This window comes from Scyliorhinus canicula, chromosome 6 (assembly GCF_902713615.1).
Source record: "Scyliorhinus canicula chromosome 6, sScyCan1.1, whole genome shotgun sequence".
Classification (NCBI taxonomy): domain Eukaryota; kingdom Metazoa; phylum Chordata; class Chondrichthyes; order Carcharhiniformes; family Scyliorhinidae; genus Scyliorhinus; species Scyliorhinus canicula.
Genome location: NC_052151.1, coordinates 79,702,342 through 79,724,403, shown reverse-complemented (window position 1 = coordinate 79,724,403; position 22,062 = coordinate 79,702,342). Strand labels below are relative to the sequence as shown.

Genomic DNA, 22,062 nt, shown 5'->3' with positions numbered 1-22,062 from the left:
CCGCTACATGGTCCAGGTGGCTCTGGCACATGGCTGCCTGTGAGACAACAGCCTTGTCCTTAGTCTCGGCCACCGCCTGCACCGTTTGCCCCAGGCCTTGTACACATAGATCCATAGCCAAAACCCTTCACCCCCAATGCCTCTACCGAGGATGTAACCTGTGAGTTGTTGGCCTGGGTGGCATGCATTGTTGGCCCCACCTCCTGCTCCTGCACGTGGTTGGACTCCTCTACCTGCACCTCCAGGTCCTGGATGCCGACAACCCCTCAGAGCTCTGGCTCTGTGACTGCATCTTCACGATCAATGGAACTGTCTGTTCCAGAAGCCCAAGACCCATGTGGCAGGAGCTGGTCCCAGGGGTTGGCCCGCCCTCCGACCCCTCAGGAGTTTCTACCTCCACCTGATGTACCAGGGCATGTATGTGGTGAGCACCAGACAGTGTCCCAGGAACCTCTTCACTAAAGTGCCCAACTAAGGTGAGTGTGTCTGGGATGATGGAGGGTGTTGGAGAAAGCTGGGATAAGAACAAAGAAAAATACAGCACAAGAACAGGCCCTTTGGCCCTCCAAACCTGCACCGATCATGCTGCCGATCGAAATTAAAATCTTCTACACTTCTGGAGTCCGTATCCTTCTTTTCCCATCCTATTCGTGTATTTGTCAAGATGCCCCTTAAACGTCACTATCATCCCTGCTTCCACCATCTCCTCTGGCAGTGAGTTCCAGGCACCCACTACCTTCTGTGTAAAAAACATGCCTCGTACATCTCCTCTGAACCTTGCTCCTCGCACCTTAAACCTATGCCCCATAGTAATTGACCCCTCTACCCTGGGAAAAAGTCTCTGACTATCCACTCTGTCTATGCCCCTCATAATTTTGTAGACCTCTATCAGGTCGCCCCTCAACCTCCTTCGTTCCAGTGAGAACAAACCAAGTTTATTCAACCTCTCCTCATAGCTAATGCCCTCCATACCAGGCAACATCCTGGTAAATCTCTTCTGCACCCTCTAAAGCCTCCACATCCTTCTGGTAGTGTGGCGATGAGAATTGAACACTATACGCCAAGTGTGGCCTAACTAAGGTTCTATACAGCTGCAACATGACTTGCCAATTCTTATACTCAATGCCCCGGCCAATGAAGGCAAACATTCTGTATGCCTTCTTGACTAGCTTCTCCACCTGTGTTGCCCCTTTCAGTGACCTGTGAACCTGTACTCCTAGATCTCTCTGATTGTCAATACTCTTGAGGGTTCTACTATTGACTGTATATTTCCTACCTGTATTAGACCTTCCAAAATGCATTACCTCACATTTGTCCGGATTAAACTCCAGCTGCCATCTCTCTGCCAAAGTCTCCAAACAATCTAAATCCTGCTGCAGTCTCTGACAGTCCTCATTGCTATCCGCAATTCCACCAACCTTTGTCATCCGCAAACGTATTAATCAGACCAGTTACATTTTCCTCCAAATAATTTCTATATACTACGAACAGCGAAGGTCCCAACACTGATCCCTGCGGAACACCACTAGTCACAGCCCTCCAATTAGAAAAGCACCCTTCCATTGCTACTCTCTGCCTTCTATGACCTAGCCAGTTCTGTATCCATCTTGCCAGCTCATCCCTGATCCCGTGTGACTTCACCTTTTTGTACCAGTCTGCCATGAGGGACCTTGTCAAAGGCCTTACTGAAGTCCATATAGACAACATCCACTGCCCTACCTGGTCATAGAGCCCACAAGGACATAATATTATGCAATACAATACAGTGTGAATTACAATACAGTATGAATTCACCACATTCACCCCCTGTAAAAAAATCAAGTCCGGCGGGGATGACGGGTCTACAAGTTGAGCCGGTCTGGTGGCCGAGTCGTCCTTTGGGATCGGCGGAGCACCGGGGTTGCAGTCTCTTAGGGTGGCTGGGTGGTGACGGTCGGTGCGGGTATGAGGGTGGACTCCGGGGGTGTTTAGGTCCGAGCTTCATTCATGACCGGTGCGACGGGCGAAGGGGGGCGCAGGAAACCTATAGGCGCGGGGGCGCAGAGCGTGGGCAGGGAATCTATAGGCGCCCCGCAGGGCATGGGGAGTTGGGTGGGGTGCAGTGTGAGCGGTACCTCGGCGGTGGTGGTGGATCCTCCAGGTGCCAGGTCCCGGAGGGAAACGGTGTCCTGATGGCGTCGGGGTATTCAATGAAGGCGTAGTGGGGGTTCGAGTGAAGCAGTAGCACTCTCTCTACTAGCGGGTCCGTTTTGTGTGCCCGGACGTGCTTCCGGAGGAGAACCGGGCCCGGTGTCCTGAACCAGGATGGGAGCGAAGCCCCCATGGTAGTGCCCCTAGGGAAAACAAATAATCGTTCGTGAGGGGTCTGGTTGGTGGCGGTGCATAGGAGGGACCTAATTGCATGGAGCGCGTCGGGGATGACCTCCTGCCAGTGGGAGGTCGGGAGATTCCTGGACCGTAGGTATCAGTAGGACGGTCTTCCAGACCATCGCGTTCTCCCTCTCCACCTGCCCGTTCCCCTGGGGTTGTAGCTGGTAGTCCTGCTCAAGGCAATGCCCTTGTCGAGCAGGTACTGGCGCAGCTCGTCGCTCATGAAGGACGAACCCCTGTCGCTGTGTACGTAGCTGGAGAAACCGAATAGGGTGAAGATACTGTGCAGGGCTCTGATAACTGTTTGGGAGGTCATATCGGGGCATGGGATAGCAAAGGGGAAGCGGGAGAATTCGTCGATGACGTTAAGAAAGTACACATTTTGATTGGTCGAGGGGAGTGGCCCTTTGAAATCGATGCTCAGGCGTTCAAAGGGCCGGGAAGCCTTTACCAAGTGGGCCTTGTCTGGTCTATAGAAGTGCGGTTTGCACACCACGCAGATCACACAATCCCAGGTGATGGCTTTCACCTCCTCGGTGGAGAAAGGCAGATTTTGGGCTTTGACGTAGTGGGCGAGCCGGGTGGCAGAGGTCATTGTGGATAGCTTTCAGGCGGTCGTCTTGCACGCTGGCGCAAGAATAGCAGAATATCTATCACTATCCCAAGCTAGTCTCCGGCTCTCTCACTCTCAGCTGCTCCCGAAAATGAAGGCTGCTGGAACCTGGGGGTAAGATTTTATATCACCTACCTTCCCACGGGTGCTCCCTGGTTTTCTCCCTGCTTCTCAGAATGCACTCTGGACCTGCTGATTACTAGTTACAAAGCCAAACGAAGGAAACAAAACAAAACGGGAAACTGCACCTCCTCCCACTCCGCGCTGAATTACCACACTGCCCCGAATTAACAAGTTCCAATTTCCACTCTGCCTGTGTCTCTCTCACTCACTCAGGATGTGTTTCCTTCACCTGTGCAAAGCTTACTGAGTGCGCATTCTGTCTGTCTTTTATACAGAACTCAGCTAAAGAAGATGAGTCACACTATTTAAGCTTCAAACAGAAGAATACAATCTACACCCTTGTGCCACTTTACAGGCCTCAGGTGACTGACAGATAACTGCCTCTCAGCAATTAGGGTGGGGGCAGCTTCAGCCAATCAGACATTGAGCTAGACACTGACCTTTTAACTGAAAAACAGTTTTGAAGATTTGAATTTGCTACTTACCTCTTAAATGACCATACTGCCCCAAATTATCAAGTTCCAATTCCCACACTGGCTGTGTCTCACTGATGTGTTGGAAATCAGACTCAAGCTCTGGGTGTCGTGGGTCTCATGCTTATAGGTCCCCTCTATGTTGGTGCCTCATCCATGCTCAACATACAGGGGGTTCTGGCTGTGGATGCGGCTGTGAGCAGTGGACACCAGAAGGACCCACCCCATCACCAGAAGCTCCTCCAAGACACAAGACAAGACTCATGATTAGTCCTCAGGCCAGAGGGTGCTGGAGTGGTGGTGTGAGGGTGGTGTGGGGGCGGTATGAGGGTGGTGTGGGGATAGTGTGGGTGATGTGGAGGTGAGGGTGGTGTTGTGGAGTGGGGTTGACACACTTGTCACGGAGAACCGCAACTAAGTGTGGTCTCATTTCCTCGCCTGAAGCCGATCTCCATCCCAGTGACTTCCCTTTCCTAGGGCCACGTCCAGGGTCCACTGGTCTTCCATGCTGACGGGCCCCTCCAGTCTTCTTCTGCTCCCTGCAGCTATAAACGGCCTTCTCCTAGGAATGGGAAACAGGAAAATGCAGTGTTAGACAGTTGCCACTTGCAGCCAGGGGGTGGGTAGCTGGTGGCTTCCGTGGCTCGGACACCCAACCACAGCAGACAGTATGCGTGCCGGCATGTGGTGCAGGATGGGGGTTCGGCCGCCCTCCAGGTTGGGGGTGGGTAGGGTAACGGGTGTGTGTAACGGGGGTTGGTGCCAGGGGCACAGTCTGCCTACTCACCCTGGCTGCCCTGAGGAGGTTGTGCAGTTTTTTTACTTGATGCTTGTGGCACTTACAGCCTCTGCCACCTGTGCCCAGGCACGCTGAACTGCAGGCTGGCAGCCTCCTTTCCGGGTCAGGGTACGGGGTGGACCGCCTTTCCTCCTCGGCATCCAGTTCGGCGTCTGTGAATCTCCAGACCGCTCTCCTTGCTGCCATTGTTGGCTGGGATGGTGTGTGTGAGGAGTACAGTGTATATATCTGGCTGCAGCTTGTCAGCCTCCTCAGTGTCAATCGCGAATCCAGCACTGTTTCTCATTGGAATTGATTGCACTGGTGCTAGCCCCTTAACAGTCGCTGAATTGGTCTAGGTGCAGCGCCAGTTTTGCTGTTGTGGAAGTCCGTGATCCTTCCCCGGCGTCAACACTTTATTTCAGGAACAGAGAATCCCATGGCTTTTCGGACCATCATGGTTTCCCCAGTGACTTAAACTCCTCATGGGCGAAAATGAATAGGTTATTTTTTGGTGTACACTGGTCATCAGGAGGTTTAGCTAGTGCAGAATAATTAGGGATTAATGCTTTACCATAAGAGGCCCAGGCTCGATTCTCGGCTTGGGTCACTGTCTGTGCGGAGTCTGCACGTTCTCACCATGTCTGTGTGGGTTTCCTCCAGGTGCTCCGCTTTCCTCCCACAAGTCCTGGAAGACGTGCTTGTTAGGTGAATTGGACATTCTGATTTCTTCCTCAATGTACCGAACAGGCACCATAGTGCGGCGACTACGGGATTTTCATAGTTAATTCATTGCAACATTAATGTAAGCCTACTTGTGACACTGATAAAGATTATTATTATTTCGTAACCATTTTGCAAAATTGACTGAAGTTCTTTCAGTTTTGTAGGCAGTTGTATGTATGCAACGTCAACATACTTGACAAACTGTTTCCTATATTTATGACACGCAGGCTAAGAAAATTAACTTCCTCTCTGCAAAGCTGAGACTTTCAAAGATTAATCAAATAACCATTATGCGGAACCATTTAAAAACTTCATCAAAAAGTTCAAAATTTTGATTTAAACCATTGACGACAACAAGACTTTCACAGTAACTTCATTGCAGCGTTAATGTAACAAAATGATGATTATTATTGTTATTTAGTAACCCTAAAATCGACGGAAGTTCTTTCAGTTTTGTTGGAAGTTATATGCATCCAATTTTAGACTAGACACATTTGGCAAACCTCTTCCTGTGTTCGTGACACGCAGGATAAGAAAATTAACTGCCTCTCTGCAAAGCTGAGACTTTCAAAGATTAATAAAATAACCATTATACGGAATCATTTAAAAGCTTCATCTAAAAATTCAAAATTTTGATGTAAATCGTCTGTGGTTCGATAGATGTCATCTACTACTTGAGGTAAGTCTGGCAATATCTCTGTTACTTAAGCTGAAAAGTTTGTGTTGAATTTCAAAATCATTGTGAAACCGTTCCAGAGATATCAGAGGCCATTAGGTGCAGTGAACGCTGTGTACTACCGATCTGTTTCCCGGATGGGATGAGACCAAAAGCCATTTTCTAAGTCATAGAGTCATAGAGTACAGAAAAGATCCTTCAACTCATCGAGTCTGTGCCAGTAAAAAATAACCACCTAACTATACTAACCCCATTTGCAGCACTTGGCCCATAGCCTTATATGCCATGGGATGACTGTGAGGGTTGCTGCCTCCACCACCGTTTCGGGCAGCGGGTTCCACACTGCCACCACCCTCTGGGTAAAAAGGTTTGTCCTCACGTCCCACCTAAACCTGCCTTTTAACTTAAATCTATCACCCCTGGTGATTGATCCCTCGACCAAGGGGAAATGTTTCTTGTCTACTCTATTTATGCCCCTCATAATGTATACATTTGAATCAACACAGGACTGCATAAGCAGCAAGTAATAGACAGAGCTAAGCGATTCCACAACCAGTGCAACAGGTCTAAGTTCTGTAGTCCAGCCGCATCCAGCCGTGAATGGTGGTGGACTATTAAACAACTCTCTGGAGGAAGAGGCTCCACAAATATCCCCACCTTTAATGATAGAGGAGCCCAGCACATATGTGCAAAAGACAAGACTGAGGCATTCGCAACAATCTTCAGCCAAAAGTGCTGAATGGATGATCCCACTCGGTCTCCTCCAGAAGTCCCCAGCATCACAATGGCAGTCTTCAGCCAATACGATTCACTCCACATGATATCAAGAAACGGCTAAGGCACTGGATACTAAAGGCTATTGGGCCCTGACAATATCCTGGCAATAGTACTGAAGGCTTGTGCTCCAGAACTTGCCTCACCCCTAGCCAAGCTATTCCAGTACAGCTACAACACTTGCATCTACTCGGCAATGTGGAATATTGCCCAGGTGTATGCTGTATACAAGAAACAGGACAAATCCAACCCAGCCAATTAACACCCTATCTGTCTACTCTCCATCATCAGCAAAGCGATGCAAGGAGTCATCAACAGCACTATCAAGCAGCACTTACTCAGCAATAATCAGCTCACGGATGCTCAGTTTGGGTTCCGCAAGCGTCATTCAGCTCCTAACCTCATTACAGCCTTGTTTCAAACTTGGACTAAAGAGCTTAAGACCAGAGGTGAGGTGAGAGTCACTGCTCTTGACATCAAGGCAGCATTTAACCGAGTGTGACATCAAGGAGCCCTAGCTAAACTGAAGTCAATGGGAATCAGAGGAAAATCTCTCCGCTGGTTGGAGTCATACCTGGCACAGAGGGAGATGGTTGTGGTGGTTGGAGGTCAATCATCTTAGCTCCAGGACATCACTGCAGGAGTTTCTCAGAATAGTGTCCGAGGCCTAACCATCTTCACCTGCTTTATCAATGACCTCCCATCATAAGGTCAGAAGTTGTGATGTTTGCGGACGACTGCACAATGTTCAGCACCATTCACGAGTGCTCAGATAATGAAGCAGTCCGTTTCCAAATTCAGCAAGACCTGAACAATATCCAGGCTTGGTCTGACAAGTGGCAAGTTACATTCGCATCACACAAGTGTCAGGCTATGACCATCTCCTGCAAGAGAGGATCTAACTATCGCTCCTTGACATTCAATGGCATTACCATCGCTGAATCCCCCACAAACAACATCCGGGGAATTATCATTAATCAGAAACTGAACTGGACTAGCCACATTAATACTGTGGCTACCAGGGCAGGTCAAAGGATAGGAATTCTATGGCGAGTAACTCACCTCCTCACCTCCCAAAGCCTGCCTTCCATTTACAAGGATAAAGTCAGGAGTGTAATGGAACACTCTCCATTTGCCTGGATGTGTGTAGCTCCAATAACACTCAAGCAGTTTGACACCATCCAGGATAAAGCAGCCCGCTTGATTGCCCCTCCTCCTCCTTACACAAACATTGAAACCCTCCACCACCAACGAACAATGGCAACATTGCAGAAACTCACCAAGGTTGCTTCAACAGCCACAACCAGTTACATCTAGAAGGACAAGAACAGCAGATACCTGGGAACTCCACCACTTAGAGATTCCCCTCCAAGTCACTCACCACCCTGACTTGGAAATATATCGCCATTCCTTTGCTGTCGCTGGGACAAAATCCTGGAACTCCCTCCCTACACCTGAAGGACTGCATCTGATCTTCGGGTAAGCGTTCTCCAAGGCGGCCTTCAGGACGCGTGGCAACGCAGAATTGTCGAGCAGAAATTTATAGCCAAATTCCGCACGCATGAGTATGGCCTCAGCCGGGACCTTGGATTCATGTCATAAGAACATAAGAACTAGGAGCAGGAGTAGGCCATCTGGCCCCTCGAGCCTGCTCCGCCATTCAATTAGATCATGGCTGATCTTTTGTGGACTCAGCTCCACTTTCCGGCCCGAACACCATAACCCTTAATCCCTTTATTCTTCAAAAAACTATCTATCTTTACCTTAAAAACATGCAATGAAGGAGCCTCAACTGCGTCACTGGGCAAGGAATTCCATAGATTCACAACCCTTTGGGTGAAGAGGTTCCTCCTAAACTCAGTCCTAAATCTACTTCCCCTTATTTTGAGGCTATGCCCCCTAGTTCTGCTGTCACCCGCCAGTGGAAACAACCTGCCCGCATCTATCCTATCTATTCCCTTCATAATTTTAAATGTTTCTATAAGATCCCCCCTCATCCTTCTAAATTCCAACGAGTACAGTCCCAGTCTACTCAACCTCTCCTCATAATCCAACCCCTTCAACTCTGGGATTAACCTAGTGAATCTCCTCTGCACACCCTCCAGCGCCAGTACGTCCTTTCTCAAGTAAGGAGACCAAAATTGAACACAATACTCCAGGTGTGGCCGCACTAACACCTTATACAATTGCAACATAACCTCCCTAGTCTTAAACTCCATCCCTCTAGCAATGAAGGACAAAATTCCATTTGCCTTCTTAATCACCTGTTGCACTTGTAAACCAACCTTCTGTGACTCATGCACTAGCACACCCAAGTCTCTCTGAACAGCGGCATGCTTTAATATTTTATCGTTTAAATAATAATCCCATTTGCTGTTATTACTACCAAAATGGATAACCTCACATTTGTCAACATTGTATTCCATCTGCCAGACCCGAGCCCATTCACTTAACCTATCCAAATCCCTCTGCAGACTTCCAGTATCCTCTGCACTTTTCGCTTTACCACTCATCTTAGTGTCATCTGCAAACTTGGACACATTGCCTTTGGTCCCCAACTCCAAATCATCAATGTAAATTGTGAACAATTGTGGGCCCAACGCGGATCCCTGAGGGACACCACCAGCTACTGATTGCCAACCAGAGAAACACCCATTTATCCCAACTCTTTGCTTTCTATTAATTAACCAATCCTCTATCCATGCTACTACTTTACCCTTAATGCCATGCATCTTTATCTTATGCAGCAACCTTTTGTGTGGCACCTTGTCAAAGGCTTTCTGGAAATCCAGATATACCACATCCATCGGCTCCCCGTTATCTACTGCACTGGTAATGTCCTCAAAAAATTCCACTAAATTAGTTAGGCATGACCTGCCTTTTACGAACCCATGCTGCGTCTTCCCAATGGGACAATTTCTATCCAGATGCCTCGCAATTTCTTCCTTGATGATAGATTCCAGCATCTTCCCTATTACCGAAGTTAAACTCACTGGCCTATAATTTCCTGCTTTCTGCCTACCTCCTTTTTTAAACAGTGGCGTCACGTTTGCTAATTTCCAATCCACCGGGACCACCCCAGAGTCTAGTGAATTTCGGTAAATTATCACTAGTGCATCTGCAATTTCCCTAGCCATCTCTTTTAGCACTCTGGGATGCATTCCATCAGGGCCAGGAGACTTGTCTACCTTTAGCCCCATTAGCTTGCCCATCACTCCCTCCTTAGTGATAACAATCCTCTCAAGGTCCTCACCTGTCATAGCCTCATTTCTATCAGTCGCTGGCATGTTATTTGTGTCTTCCACTGTGAAGACCGACCCAAAAAACCTGTTCAGTTCCTCAGCCATTTCCTCATTTCCCATTATTAAAACTCCCTTCTCATCCTCTAAAGGGCCAATATTTACCTTAGCCACTATTTTTTGTCTTATATATTTGTAAAAACTTTTACTGTCTTTTTTTATATTCTGAGCAAGTTTACTCTCATACTCTATCTTACTCTTCTTTCTAGCTTTTTTAGTAGCTTTCTGTTGCCCCCTAAAGATTTCCCAGTCCTCTAATCTCCCAGCAATCTTTGCCAATTTATATGCTTTTTCCTTCAATTTGATACTCTCCCTTATTTCCTTAGATACCCACGGTCGATTTTCCCTCTTTCTTTCGTCCTTCCTTTTTGTTGGTATAAACCTTTGCTGAGCACTGTGAAAAATCGCTTGGAAGGTTCTCCACTGTTCCTCAACTGTTCCACCATAAAGTCTTAGCTCCCAGTCTACCTTAGCTAGTTCTTCTCTCATCCCCTTGTAATCTCCTTTGTTTAAACACAAAACACTAGTATTTGATTTTACTTTCTCACCCTCCATCTGTATTTTAAATTCCACCATATTGTGATCGCTCCTTCCGAGAGGATCCCTAACTATGAGATCATGAATCAATCCTGTCTCATTACACAGGACAAGATCTAGGACCGCTTGTTCCCTCGTAGGTTCCATTACATACTGTTCTAGGAAACTATCGCGGATACATTCTATAAACTCCTCCTCAAGGTTGCCTTGACCGACCTGGTTAAACCAATCGACATGTAGATTAAAATCCCCCATGATAACTGCTGTACCATTTCTACATGCATCAGTTATTTCTTTGTTTATTGCCTGCCCCACCATCTCGTTACTATTTGGTGGCCGATAGACTACTCCTATCAGTGACTTTTTCGCCTTACTATTCCTGATTTCCACCCAAATGGATTCAACCTTATCCTCCATAGCACCGATGTCATCCCTTACTATTGCCCGGATGTCATCCTTAAATAACAGAGCATCACCACCTCCCTTACCATCCACTCTGTCCTTCCGAATGGTTTGATACCCTCGGATATTTAACTCCCAGTCGTGACCATCCTTTAACCATGTTTCAGTAATGGCCACTAAATCATAGTCATTTACGATGATTTGTGCCACCAACTCATTTACTTTATTCCGAATACTATGAGCATTCAGGTAAAGTACACTTGTGTTGGTTTTTTACCTCTGTTTTGAATCTTAACATCTCCAGTTTTATTCCTTTTGTTATTACTGGACCTATTCACTGTGCTCCCCTCAGTCACTGTACCTTGTACTGTCGCCCTTATGGATTTCTGACTATGTCTTCTCTTCCTTGCACTTTTCCCCTTACTTCCTTTTGTTTCTGTCCCTGTTTTACTACCTTCCAACTTCCAGCATTGGTTCCCATCCCCCTGCCACATTAGTTTAAACCCTCCCCAACAGCTCTAGAAAACACCCCCCCTAGGACATCGGTTCCAGTCCTGCCCAAGTGCAGACCGTCCGGTTTGTACTGGTCCCACCTCCCCCAGAACCGGTCCCAATGCCCCAGGAATTTGAATCCCTCCCTCTTGCACCATCTCTCGAGCCACGCATTCATCCTATCTATCCTGACATTCCTACTCTGACTAGCTCGTGGCACTGGTAGCAATCCTGAGATTACTACCTTTGAGGTCCTACTTTTTAGTTTAACTCCTAACTCCCTGAATTCCGCTTGTAGGACCTCATCCCGTTTTTTACCTATATCGTTGGTGCCTATGTGCACCACGACAGCTGGCTGTTCACCCTCCCCCCCCCCCCCCCCCCCCAGAATGTCCTGCAGCCGCTCCGAGACATCCTTGACCCTTGCACCAGGGAGGCAACATACCATCCTGGAGTCTCAATTGCGTCCACAGAACCGCCTGTCTATTCCCCTTACGATCGAGTCCCCTATCACTATAGCCCTGCCATTTTTCTTCCTGCCCCGCTGTGCAGCAGAGCCAGCCACGGTGCCATGAACCTGGCTGCTGCTGCCTTCCCCTGGTGAGCCATCTTCCTCAACAGTATCCAAAGCGGTATATCTGTTTTGCAGGGAGATGACACAAGGGGACACCTGCACTGCCTTCCTACTCTTGCTCTTTCTTTTGGTCACCCATTTTCTATCTCCCTCAGTAACCTTCACCTGCGGTGTGACCAACTCGCTAAACGTGCTATCCACGACCTCCTCAGCATCGCGGATGCTCCAAAGTGAGTCCATCCGCAGCTCCAGAGCCGTCAAGTGGTCTAACAAGAGCTGCAACTGAACACACTTCTTGCATGTGAAGGAGCCAGGGACAGTGGACGTGTCCCTGAGCTCCCACATCGCACACGAGGAGCATGACACGGGTCTGGGATCTCCTGCCATGTCTTAAACCCTTGGTAAACTTAAACAACTAGAATTTCAAAATAAAAATAAATAAATTAGACAATGAAAAGAAAAAGAGAGACTACTTACCAGTCACTTACCAGGGTTAAAGAGCACCTCCTCACACTCTGCACCGAATTACCTCACTGCACAAAATTACCAAGTTTCAATCTCCCACTCTGTATGAGTCTCACTCCGGATGAGTCTCCTGGAAAAGTGCTCGCTTACTGTGTGCGCTCTCTGTCTGTCTTTTATACAGACCTCAGCTAACTGATGACTCAAAAGATACCTTAACTTCAAAGAGAAGCATACAATGTGCCCCTAAACAGGCCTCAGGTGATTGACAGATAACTGCCTCTCAGCAATTAGGGTGGGGGCAGCTTCAACCAATGTCTCACTACATTCACCCCCCACCATCTGACCTGGGCTTGTGGAATCCTACCAACTGTCCTGGCTTGAGACAATTCACAACTCCAGTTGCTCCATCTGGACCTGAAAAGACATAATTACCTGCAAAGACGCGCATTCAAAGTATCGTCTTGCATATTTGACTTTGTCGATATATATGTTTCTGAAACCTACCTCTTCATTCACCTGAGGAAGGAACAGTGCTCCGAGAGCTAGTGATTCGAAACAAACCTGTTGGACTTTAACCTGGTGTTGTAAGACTTCTTACCGAAGGACTGCAACGGTTCAAGAAGGCAACTCACCACCACCTTCTGAAGGATGGACAATAAATGCTGGCCTAACCAGCGACTCCCACATCCCGTAAATTAATTTTTTTTTAAAATCACATCTCACCCCAATCTACTCTGCTCCAAGGAAAACAAACCAGGTCGATCCAATCTCTCTTTCTTAATAAAAGCTCTCCAGCCTAGGCAACATCCTGATAATTGTCCTTTGCACCCTTTCCAGTGCTATCAGATCCCTCCTATAATGTGGATTCCAGAACTGCACACAAAAATCTAGCTGTGGCCTAACCAATATTTTATACAGTTCCAGCATAGCCTCCCTGCTCTTAAACTCTATGCCTCGGCTAATAAAAGCAAGTATACCATATGCCTTCTTAACCACTGTATTCAACTGCTCTGCTACCTTAAGGGACAGATGTACATGCACACCAAGGTCCGTTTGATTCTCGGTGCTTCCCAGGATCCTGCCATTTATCAAGTATTCCCTTGCCTTGTTTGTCCTGCCCATGTGAATCACCTTACACTTTTTCAGATGGCATTCCATTTGCCAGTGATCACCCATCTGACCAGCCCATCTATATCCTCCTGTAATCGAAGGCAATCCTCACTATTTACCACCCACCATTTTCATATCATCTGTAAACTTACTGATCAACCCTCCTACATTCATATCTAAATCATTTATATGAAACACAAACAGCCAAGGTCACAACACTGACCCCTGTGGGACTCCACTGGACACAGGCTTTAAGTCAGAAGAATACTCCTCGACCATCATCCTCCACTTTCTGCCATTCAGCCAATTATTGATCCAATTTGCCAAATTTCCTTGAGTCCCATGGGCGCTTAACTTCACTGTCAGTCTCCCATGCGGGACCTCTTTGAACATAAGAACATAGAACATACAGTGCAAAAGGAGGCCATTCGGCCCATCGAGTCTGCACCGTTTAAGCCCTCACTTCCACCCTATCCCTGTAACCCAGTAACCCCTCCTAACTTTTTTGGTCATTAAGGGTAATTTATCATGACCAATCCACCTAACAGCACATCTTTAGACTGTGGGAGGAAACCGGAGCACCCGGAGGAAACCCACACAGACATGGGTAGAACGTGCAGACTCCGCACAGACAGTGACCCAGCAGGCAATCAAAACTGGGACACTGGCGCTGTGAAGCCACTGTGCTATCCACTTGTGCTACCGTGCTGCCCGTGAAGTCCAAGAAATTTAATGAAAAACGCTTATTGTCATGAGTAGGCTTCAATGAAGTTACTGTGAAAAGCCCCTAGTCGCCACATTCCGGCACCTGTTCGGGGAGGCTGGTACGGGAATTGAACCGCACTGCTGGCCTGCCTTGGTCTGCTTTAAAAGCCAGCGATCAAATGCATTTCTCTCATCTACACACCCGGTCACCTCTTTGAAAAATTCAATCAAGTTGGTCAAATATGACCTCCCTTGAACAAAACCATGCTGACTGTTCTTGATTAATCCCTGCCTCTCCAAATGCAGATTAATTCTGTCTCTCAGAATTGCTTCCAATAGTTTCCTCACTTCTGAGTTTAGGCTGACTGGCTTGTAGTTTTCTCATTTATCCCTTCCTCCCTTATTGAAAAATGGTACCACATTGGCTAACCTCCAGTCATCCAGCACCTCTCCTGTGGAATTGAAAATTATTGCTGGCCCACTGCTATTTCCTCCCGTGCTTCACTCAACAGCCTGGGATACATCTCATCTGGCCCTGGATATTTGTCTACTTTTAAGCCTGCCAGACCACTCAGAATCGCCTCTCTGTCTATGTTAATCCCTTTAATTTTATTACAGTTCTTCCTGATTTCTATACCGACACTGTCCCTGCCATGAGTGAACATTAACACAAAGTGCTCCATTCTTCTAAAGAATTTCTAAGTTAATTTGTGGCGCATATTTCAGGGAGTTTCCCACCGGCTGTACCGACGGGTTCCCCACCACTATTCAATGACACTTTTTTGGGCCTTGGGGAGTTTCTCACAGGTTTAGCTCACACGTTGAATTTTTTTTCGCACAGGCGAGCTGAACTCAGAGATCAGACCTTCCTGGGGAGGCCGAAGAATCAAAGAACGCCAATGGATCCCGTGAGCATCATTCAGTGCTGCCCATTTGGGGCTTGGTTTTGACTCTGACACCTCGCGGGACTCCGGAGAATCTCACGAGGTGCAAAGCCTGTTGGGAGGCTCACTGCAGGCCGCTCCCAGCATTCTCCGGCCGTTTTGTGCTCTCCCTTGAGCACAATGCATCCAGAGAATCGCACCTAAAGTAATTCTATCCCAAGTTATCCTTTTACCCTGATATGTATTTGTAAACCAATTATGGATTTTCCTTTATTTTACTTGCCTGTATCATTTCATGTCCCTTTTTGCTCTCCTAAATTCCTTTTTAAGTTCCCTCTTGCACATTCTATATGCCTCAAGCGCTTCTGCTGTTTGAGCCTTCAATATCTGCCATAAGCCTCCCTTTTTCTCCTGATCTAATGCTGTAGATCCCTCATTCTCCATGGTTCACTGGAATTCTTCGTCTCGCCCATTTTCTTGATTGGAACATGTTGGCCCTGCACTCTCCCTATTTCCTGCTTCAATGTGTCCCACTGTTCTGTCACAGATTTACCTACAAGTGTCTGCTCTCAGTCCACTCTGGCCAAATCATACCTGATCTTATTAAAAATGACCATCCACTAGTTTAGAACTTTGATCTTAGGCCCATCCATGTCCTTTTCCATAACAATCGTGAATCTTGCAGTTATGATCACTGTATGAAAAATGCTTCCCCACTGATACTCCAACCACTTGCCCAGCTTCCTTACCAGGTGGGACCTTCTACATACTGGCATAAAGAGTTCTCTTGATTGCATTTTAAGAATTATGCTCCCTCTAAACCTTTCACACTATGGCTACCCCAATTAATGTTGGGGAAGTTGAAATCCCCCACTATCACTACCCTATTACTTTCACACTTCTCTGAAATTTGGCGACATATCTGCTCTTCTATTTCTCTTGGCTTGTTAGAGGGCCTATAGAACACTCCCAGCAATGTGATTCCTCGTGTTGGTTTTTAAGTTCTAATCATATGGCTTCAGTTTAAGAGCCTTCCAAAATGTCACCACTCCTTACCGCTGTAATTGATTTGCTGATCAGATTTGAGACACACCCTCCTCTTTTACCTCCTTCTTTATCTTGCCTGAAGATCCTGTATCCTGATTCATTGAGCTGCCAATCCTGCCTCTTTCTTAACCATGTCTCAGTGACAGCAATGACACCATGCCCCATGATTTAATTTGTGCCCTCAATTCATCAACCTTCTTCTTCAGACTTCTTGCATCATGATAAATACCATCCGATCTTACCAAACTCCCTTGTGACTTAAGATCTGGACATTCTTGCGGCATGATAGCACATTGGTTAGCACAGTTGCTTCACAGCTCCAAGGTCCCAGGTTCGATTTGCGGCTTGGGTCATTGTCCCCGTGTTTGCGTGGGTTTTCTCCGGGTGCTCCGGTTTCCTCCCACAGTCCAAAGATATGCAGGTTAGGTGGATTGGCCATTCTAAATTGCCCTCAGTCCAAAAAAGGTTAGATGCGGCTACTGGGTTACGGGGATAGGGTGGAGGTGTGAGGGCTTAGGTAGGGTGATCTTTCCATGGGCCTGTGCAGAATCGATGGGTCAAATGGCCTTCTTCTGCACTGTAAATTCTATGATTCTATGCCTTCCTGATTCACTTGATGTCTCTTCTAATTTTGGATGTGCATCTATCCCTGCTTAACCTTCTCTCGGGCCCCTGCCAAGTTAGTTTAAAACGTTCCAAACAGCACTAGCAAACCTCACTGCAAGGACAGTGGTGTCATTTCGGTTTAGGTGCAAACTGTCCGACCTGTACATGTCGCACTATCCCCATTAATGGACCCAATGTCCCAGAAATCTAAAGCCCTCTCTCCTGCATCATCTCTCCAGCCATGCATTCATCTGATGTAACCTCCTATTTCTATACTTACTATCACGTGGCACCAGAAGTAGTACAGAGATTACTCCTTTTTGGGTCTTGTGTTTTAATCTAATTCCAGACCCCTAAATTCTGCTTTTGGACTGGCACTGAAACACAGTGGATAGCACTGTTGCTTCATAACTTCTTAGGTCACTGGCTGTGCGGTGTTTGCATGTTCTCCCCATGTCTGCGTGGATTTCCTCCGGGTGCCCCGGTTTCCTATCACAAGTCCCGAAAGACATGCTTGTTAGGTGAATTGGACATTCTGAATTCTCCCTCTGCGTACCCGAACAGGCGCCGGAGTGTGGCGACTTGGGGCTTTTCACAGTAACTTCACTACAGTGTTAATGTAAGCCTACTTGTGACAGTAAAGATTATTAATTATTATTACATCTCTTTTTCTGCCTATACCATTGGTACCAACATCTACCACAATATCTGTCTCTTTGCCATCTCTCTTTAGTGTGCCCTGTCTACACAAGATTTATATATTTTTATAATTGGCTAACCATTTGTTGAACGTTTGTTCGCTTGCATCAGGCTCGGTGTATTTGTTTAATTTAGTATAATCGATGACCAATCGCTATTTGCCATCTATTTTAGCAACTCTAAACATAGGCGAGTTATAGCGTGACAGTTACTTAATTAGAATTCCTTGATGTACAAGTGAGTTTATTGTTTTAATGAATCAGCTTTTTCCCCGATGTTCTGGAATATGTTAATGCTTTTGAACAGGGAATGAATTAACACCGTGGGGTGTTGGTTTAATTTGTAATCTGCCACTATGATTTGTGTGCTGTTGCAACATATCCCAATATTTGTTTTCTTTTAATGAACATTTTATTAAATATAAACAGTAATATACATATAGGCAAAGATACATACATAATATATATTATATAAACAAAAAAAATCCAAATCTAGTCTTTATTGAGTAAATTAACTTAAAAGTTGCAGTTTGGGTTGAAAGAAGTTGGGCTGGATTCTCTGGTCGCCGACGCTGAAATCGCGTTTGGGGACTGGCCGGAGAATCCGAGTTCCCGACCAAATCGGGGGTGGCGCCGCTTTTGCGATGCGCCACCGCCCTACCCCCAAGACGGCATACTCTCTGAGTACACCGCGCCACATATCAACAGCCTCAGGACATTGCTTAAGTCCCAATGCTCCGCCCCCGACCGGCCGAGTTCCCGACAGCATGGGACACGTGTGGTCTCACCTGTCGGGAACTCGGCATGGCGGCTGCAGACTCAGTCCAGCGCCGCCTCAGTCGGGGGAGGGTCAATCCACGGGCAGGGGGGATATTATTCGGGGCAGGGGGCACTTTGGAGGGAGTGGTCCGGAGGGCATGCAAGCTGGCCGAAGAGGAGTCTATTTTGCGGGCTGAGTCCGCTAGCGACTGGCGCCATGTAGTACGGCACGGCCGCTGCAGGCTGCCACTGTGCGCATGCACAGCCACAGACCCTGAAATTCTCCGGGGCATATCGGTAGCTAGAGCTGGATGCTCCAGGCTGCCGTCCTGCTAGCCCCCAGTAAAACAGAGAATTGGTGGCCGTTTTGCACCATTTTTTCTGCCGTAAAAGGCCACTGTTCCCACACCAGCGTGGAGACATAGCCCCAGAATCAGAAAATCCAGCCTGTTGAGTTTAAAAACAGCTTTAAACAGAGTTCACTCAGGCTCTGCTTGCAGCTGCATTGTTAATTAGATAAATTGACCAAGCCAGTTTACCTAAATATATAAAAGTGAACCATATTACAGTGCTGACTTAGGGCTGCACTGCTAAAGTGGGAGTTTGGTGATGAAGGGAGTTCGGTGAGGAGTGAGCAAGGTGCTCCTTTCATTTCCTCACAGAGTGTGAGGGGAGCTGGGAGTTTACAAAGATTACAGCTGACTGGGAGCAGAGTCGGAGGGCGGAGTTCCAGCCAGTGAGTAAACAGAGTAACTGACCTCAGGTTAAAAAACTGAAAAAGTGACAGGAAAGCTGTGACCTGATTGGCTGGTAGGGAATCTGCACTCAATTTCAAAATAAAATATTAAACCTAATTAGTTAATTACTTAATTATAAGTAGAGGGGTATCTAAACCTGAGGCAGGAATTACTGTATTTAGCGTTTTACATCTATAGTTGAAATCTAGTGCTAGGAAGCAGAAAGTTAACTAACTTATTTTAATTTAATAAGTATTTATTTTTAAATTAATGTATTAATTAGTTCTTGAAATGGCTGAGGGTTGGAAAGAGTTAGGTCTCCAAATCTGAGGTATTCCCACATTGATAATTGGGATACAGAGGTTGAATAGATTTATTTTGCACTCCCTTCTGAGATGCAAACGGTCTCCTTTTTCGAAAGGGGGGGATAAGGGGCTTTTCACAGTACTTCATTGAAGCCTACTTTTGACAATAAGTGATTATTATTATTATAAAATGCAATAATTTTCTTCACCGGAAAATCAGGGTCATGAATCTCATCTCAAATACATTGGGTTAAATCTGGTGTGTGATATTTTCTAACATAAGCTCTTCCAGGTTGTCTGAGAGATTTCCTTTGGAGCTCTGCTTGATATTCAGCCTTTAACCAATTCCACTATTTCCTGGTTGTACATAGTGGTATTGTCACTGGACTAATAATCCAGAGACCCAGGATAATGATCTGGGTTTGAATCTAACCAGAGCAGGTGTTTGAATTTAAACTTAATAAAAAAACCTGGAATTAAAAGTCTAATGATGACCATGAAACCATTATCGATTGGCCTAAAACCCCATCTGGATCACTAATGCCCTTTATGGAAGGAAATCTGCTGTCCTTACCTGGTCTGGCCTACACATGACTCCAGACCCACAGCAATGTGGGGTCGACTCTTAACTGTGCCCTCAAGGGCAATTAAGGATAGCCAATAAATGCTGGCACAGCCTGCGACACCCACATCCCGTGAATAATTTTTTTAAAACTTGGTGGTCACCCACTTCCAATCCCCATAGGTTAGTAATATTTCCTGAGTTAGGGGAATCCAAGGATCCACTTTATCCTTTTCTCAGGAAAGAGAAGGAAAATAGAAACCATACAAGAGAATTCTATATCACATTTAGCATCTCTAAATTTCAGCATGCAACGCAGACATAGCTTTATTTCTTTCTGGCCATCACGTGGTGACAAATTAAACACTTGGTCTTCCTGAGAGGATGTACAGTACAGTTACATATAACTGCAAGAAAGTAAAGCGTTCTGTGATCAGTACTTAACATATTATTTTCATGTTTGTTATCCTGGGGCTCGAATGGTAGATGATTCAAAGTAATCTCATCTTAGTTCAGTCTTTAAAGTTTTGTATCTTTGTACTATAGTTCTTCCTCCATACCTGAGGACAAATCTTGCTTTATAATTTTCCCAAAATATGATTTGACCTTTTTATTCATAAAATCCATATTCATGATATTAGTAATAAATTGTTTAAATTCCTGGTGAGAGGATTGAAATTTATGAGTTTCCTCTAATTAATCGAACCGTAGCGATAATAACCTGTTCCTGGTTCCTCATTGTTAATGGGACCGTCGATTAAGTACTGTTGGTTCCAAGAACGATGGACTTTACGCTAGCTAGATTATATTACACCGAAAGGAGTTCCGATCACATCTGAATATTTTGTCTGTTGACATTCCAGAGCAAAACCTTGCAGAAAGGTGAATCTCGGTGATACAGGAACAAAGCATTCTCTATCTTTCCGATGAGATTGGGATATACTGTTTTATCGCATGGGGATAATATGATAATATATTGCATCATCAATTCTGGTTTCAGTACTTAATTCAAAGTATGTCTAACATCTTGTTTGTTAGAGGACCATTGTTAAGGATGGATCTCATTTTCTACGCTGAGGTAGTGTCAATTTATAAGCAATATGATGTCAGTTTCGGACTTTATAATTAATTTGAGATATTTGAGGAAAGAATCGATTTTGGAATCCTCGGGCTTTAGATCAATTTCTGGGTTAGAGCCAGTTTCTCTTTCTGTGAGGTATGCGTGAATCGAATTGAGGTTTGCTTCAACATCGGTGTCAGAACCCCCTCTGTAAAGATCGGGAATTGCAACATTATTGAAGATCTCCATGGCATCCTAGTTTATAAGAGGAGAGAAATCTGAAGGTACCTCGGGAAGAGTATGCCAATCCTTGCTGAGACGAGATCTATTGCGAGATCATCCGCTAGGCTGTGACTCAAAAGAGATTTGGTGGAGAAGATGAACTGGCGGCAGCAGGCTCACTTTTCACACCTGACCTGATCTCCAGACAAGGGAGTGAGGAAAGAGATGGTCCTAGAATGAGACCAGTGTTATCGCTGCAAAGGCATGAAAGAGCGATAACAATAGGTGTTCGAGGTGAGAAAGCACCAAAAGGATGACAATGAATGAATCATTCGACAAATGCTGGTGCCATTGCAGATGTGAGCTGAAGTGGTCACTAAGAAGCGGAACTGCATGGGCTCAGATCATGTAGAAGATAACTACGACAATATCCAAGTCCCATTGGGGATCGTAACATGAAAGCATAATGCCGATGACATGACGTCTGTGGTCTGTGTACCTCAAAAGCAGTGCCATGTCTCCTTGGTATAGTAAACGTAGGTCATAAGTGACCTCATTGATTACAACGTGCCATTGAAGTGCAAAGAGATCCTTCTTCGTTAAGGGCAATAATCCTAGAGATATTTATATCTGCTCATTGATGAGGCATCATTTGGAAGATGTGATATGCTATAGGCTCTATGCAAAATTCAAAGCGCAGAAGGATTTCTGGGTCGGGCGAGGCAGTTGATTAACATTTTGTTTACATATCCTCACACCCTGAAGGATAAATACCTTCAAAATGATTCCCATTGATGATCAGTGCCTTTTCCTGTATCAATAAGGAATTGCATGTGCTCAGCCCAATCCTTATGGTGGACTGTAAACATCTACAGAGACAGGAAATGAGTAAAATCGAACAAATTATGCTGCTGATAGGCAGTGCGCAATGTATAATGTTGCTAAAGGATACGAAGAACCTTTAAAAATAGGCAAGAACATCAGTAGTATTTTAAGTCCGGAAAGGAGTCCACACCAAGCTGAACAGGTTGAACAAAAGGAGAAAATGTTTAATGCAACAGAACA

At 45.9% G+C, this 22,062-nt stretch overlaps 1 protein-coding gene across 5 annotated transcripts in view; it reads left to right on the top strand.

Moving 5' to 3' along the window:
• The window catches only part of LOC119967261 (4-galactosyl-N-acetylglucosaminide 3-alpha-L-fucosyltransferase 9-like), a 98,751-nt gene that overhangs the window by 42,611 nt on the left and 34,078 nt on the right, over positions 1 to 22,062 (top strand). Inside the window, exons 1-2 of one of the 5 annotated variants that reach the window (XM_038799554.1) lie at positions 5,571 to 5,762; positions 14,959 to 15,025. The exons of 3 other annotated variants lie outside the window; for them this stretch is intronic. In XM_038799554.1, coding sequence (XP_038655482.1) covers positions 15,017 to 15,025 — 9 coding nt within the window. In that variant the 5' untranslated portion in view covers positions 5,571 to 5,762; positions 14,959 to 15,016. Of the gene's footprint in view, positions 1 to 5,570; positions 5,763 to 14,958; positions 15,026 to 22,062 lie in introns of those variants that run through there. One more of the 5 variants, XM_038799559.1, reaches the window with a different exon arrangement.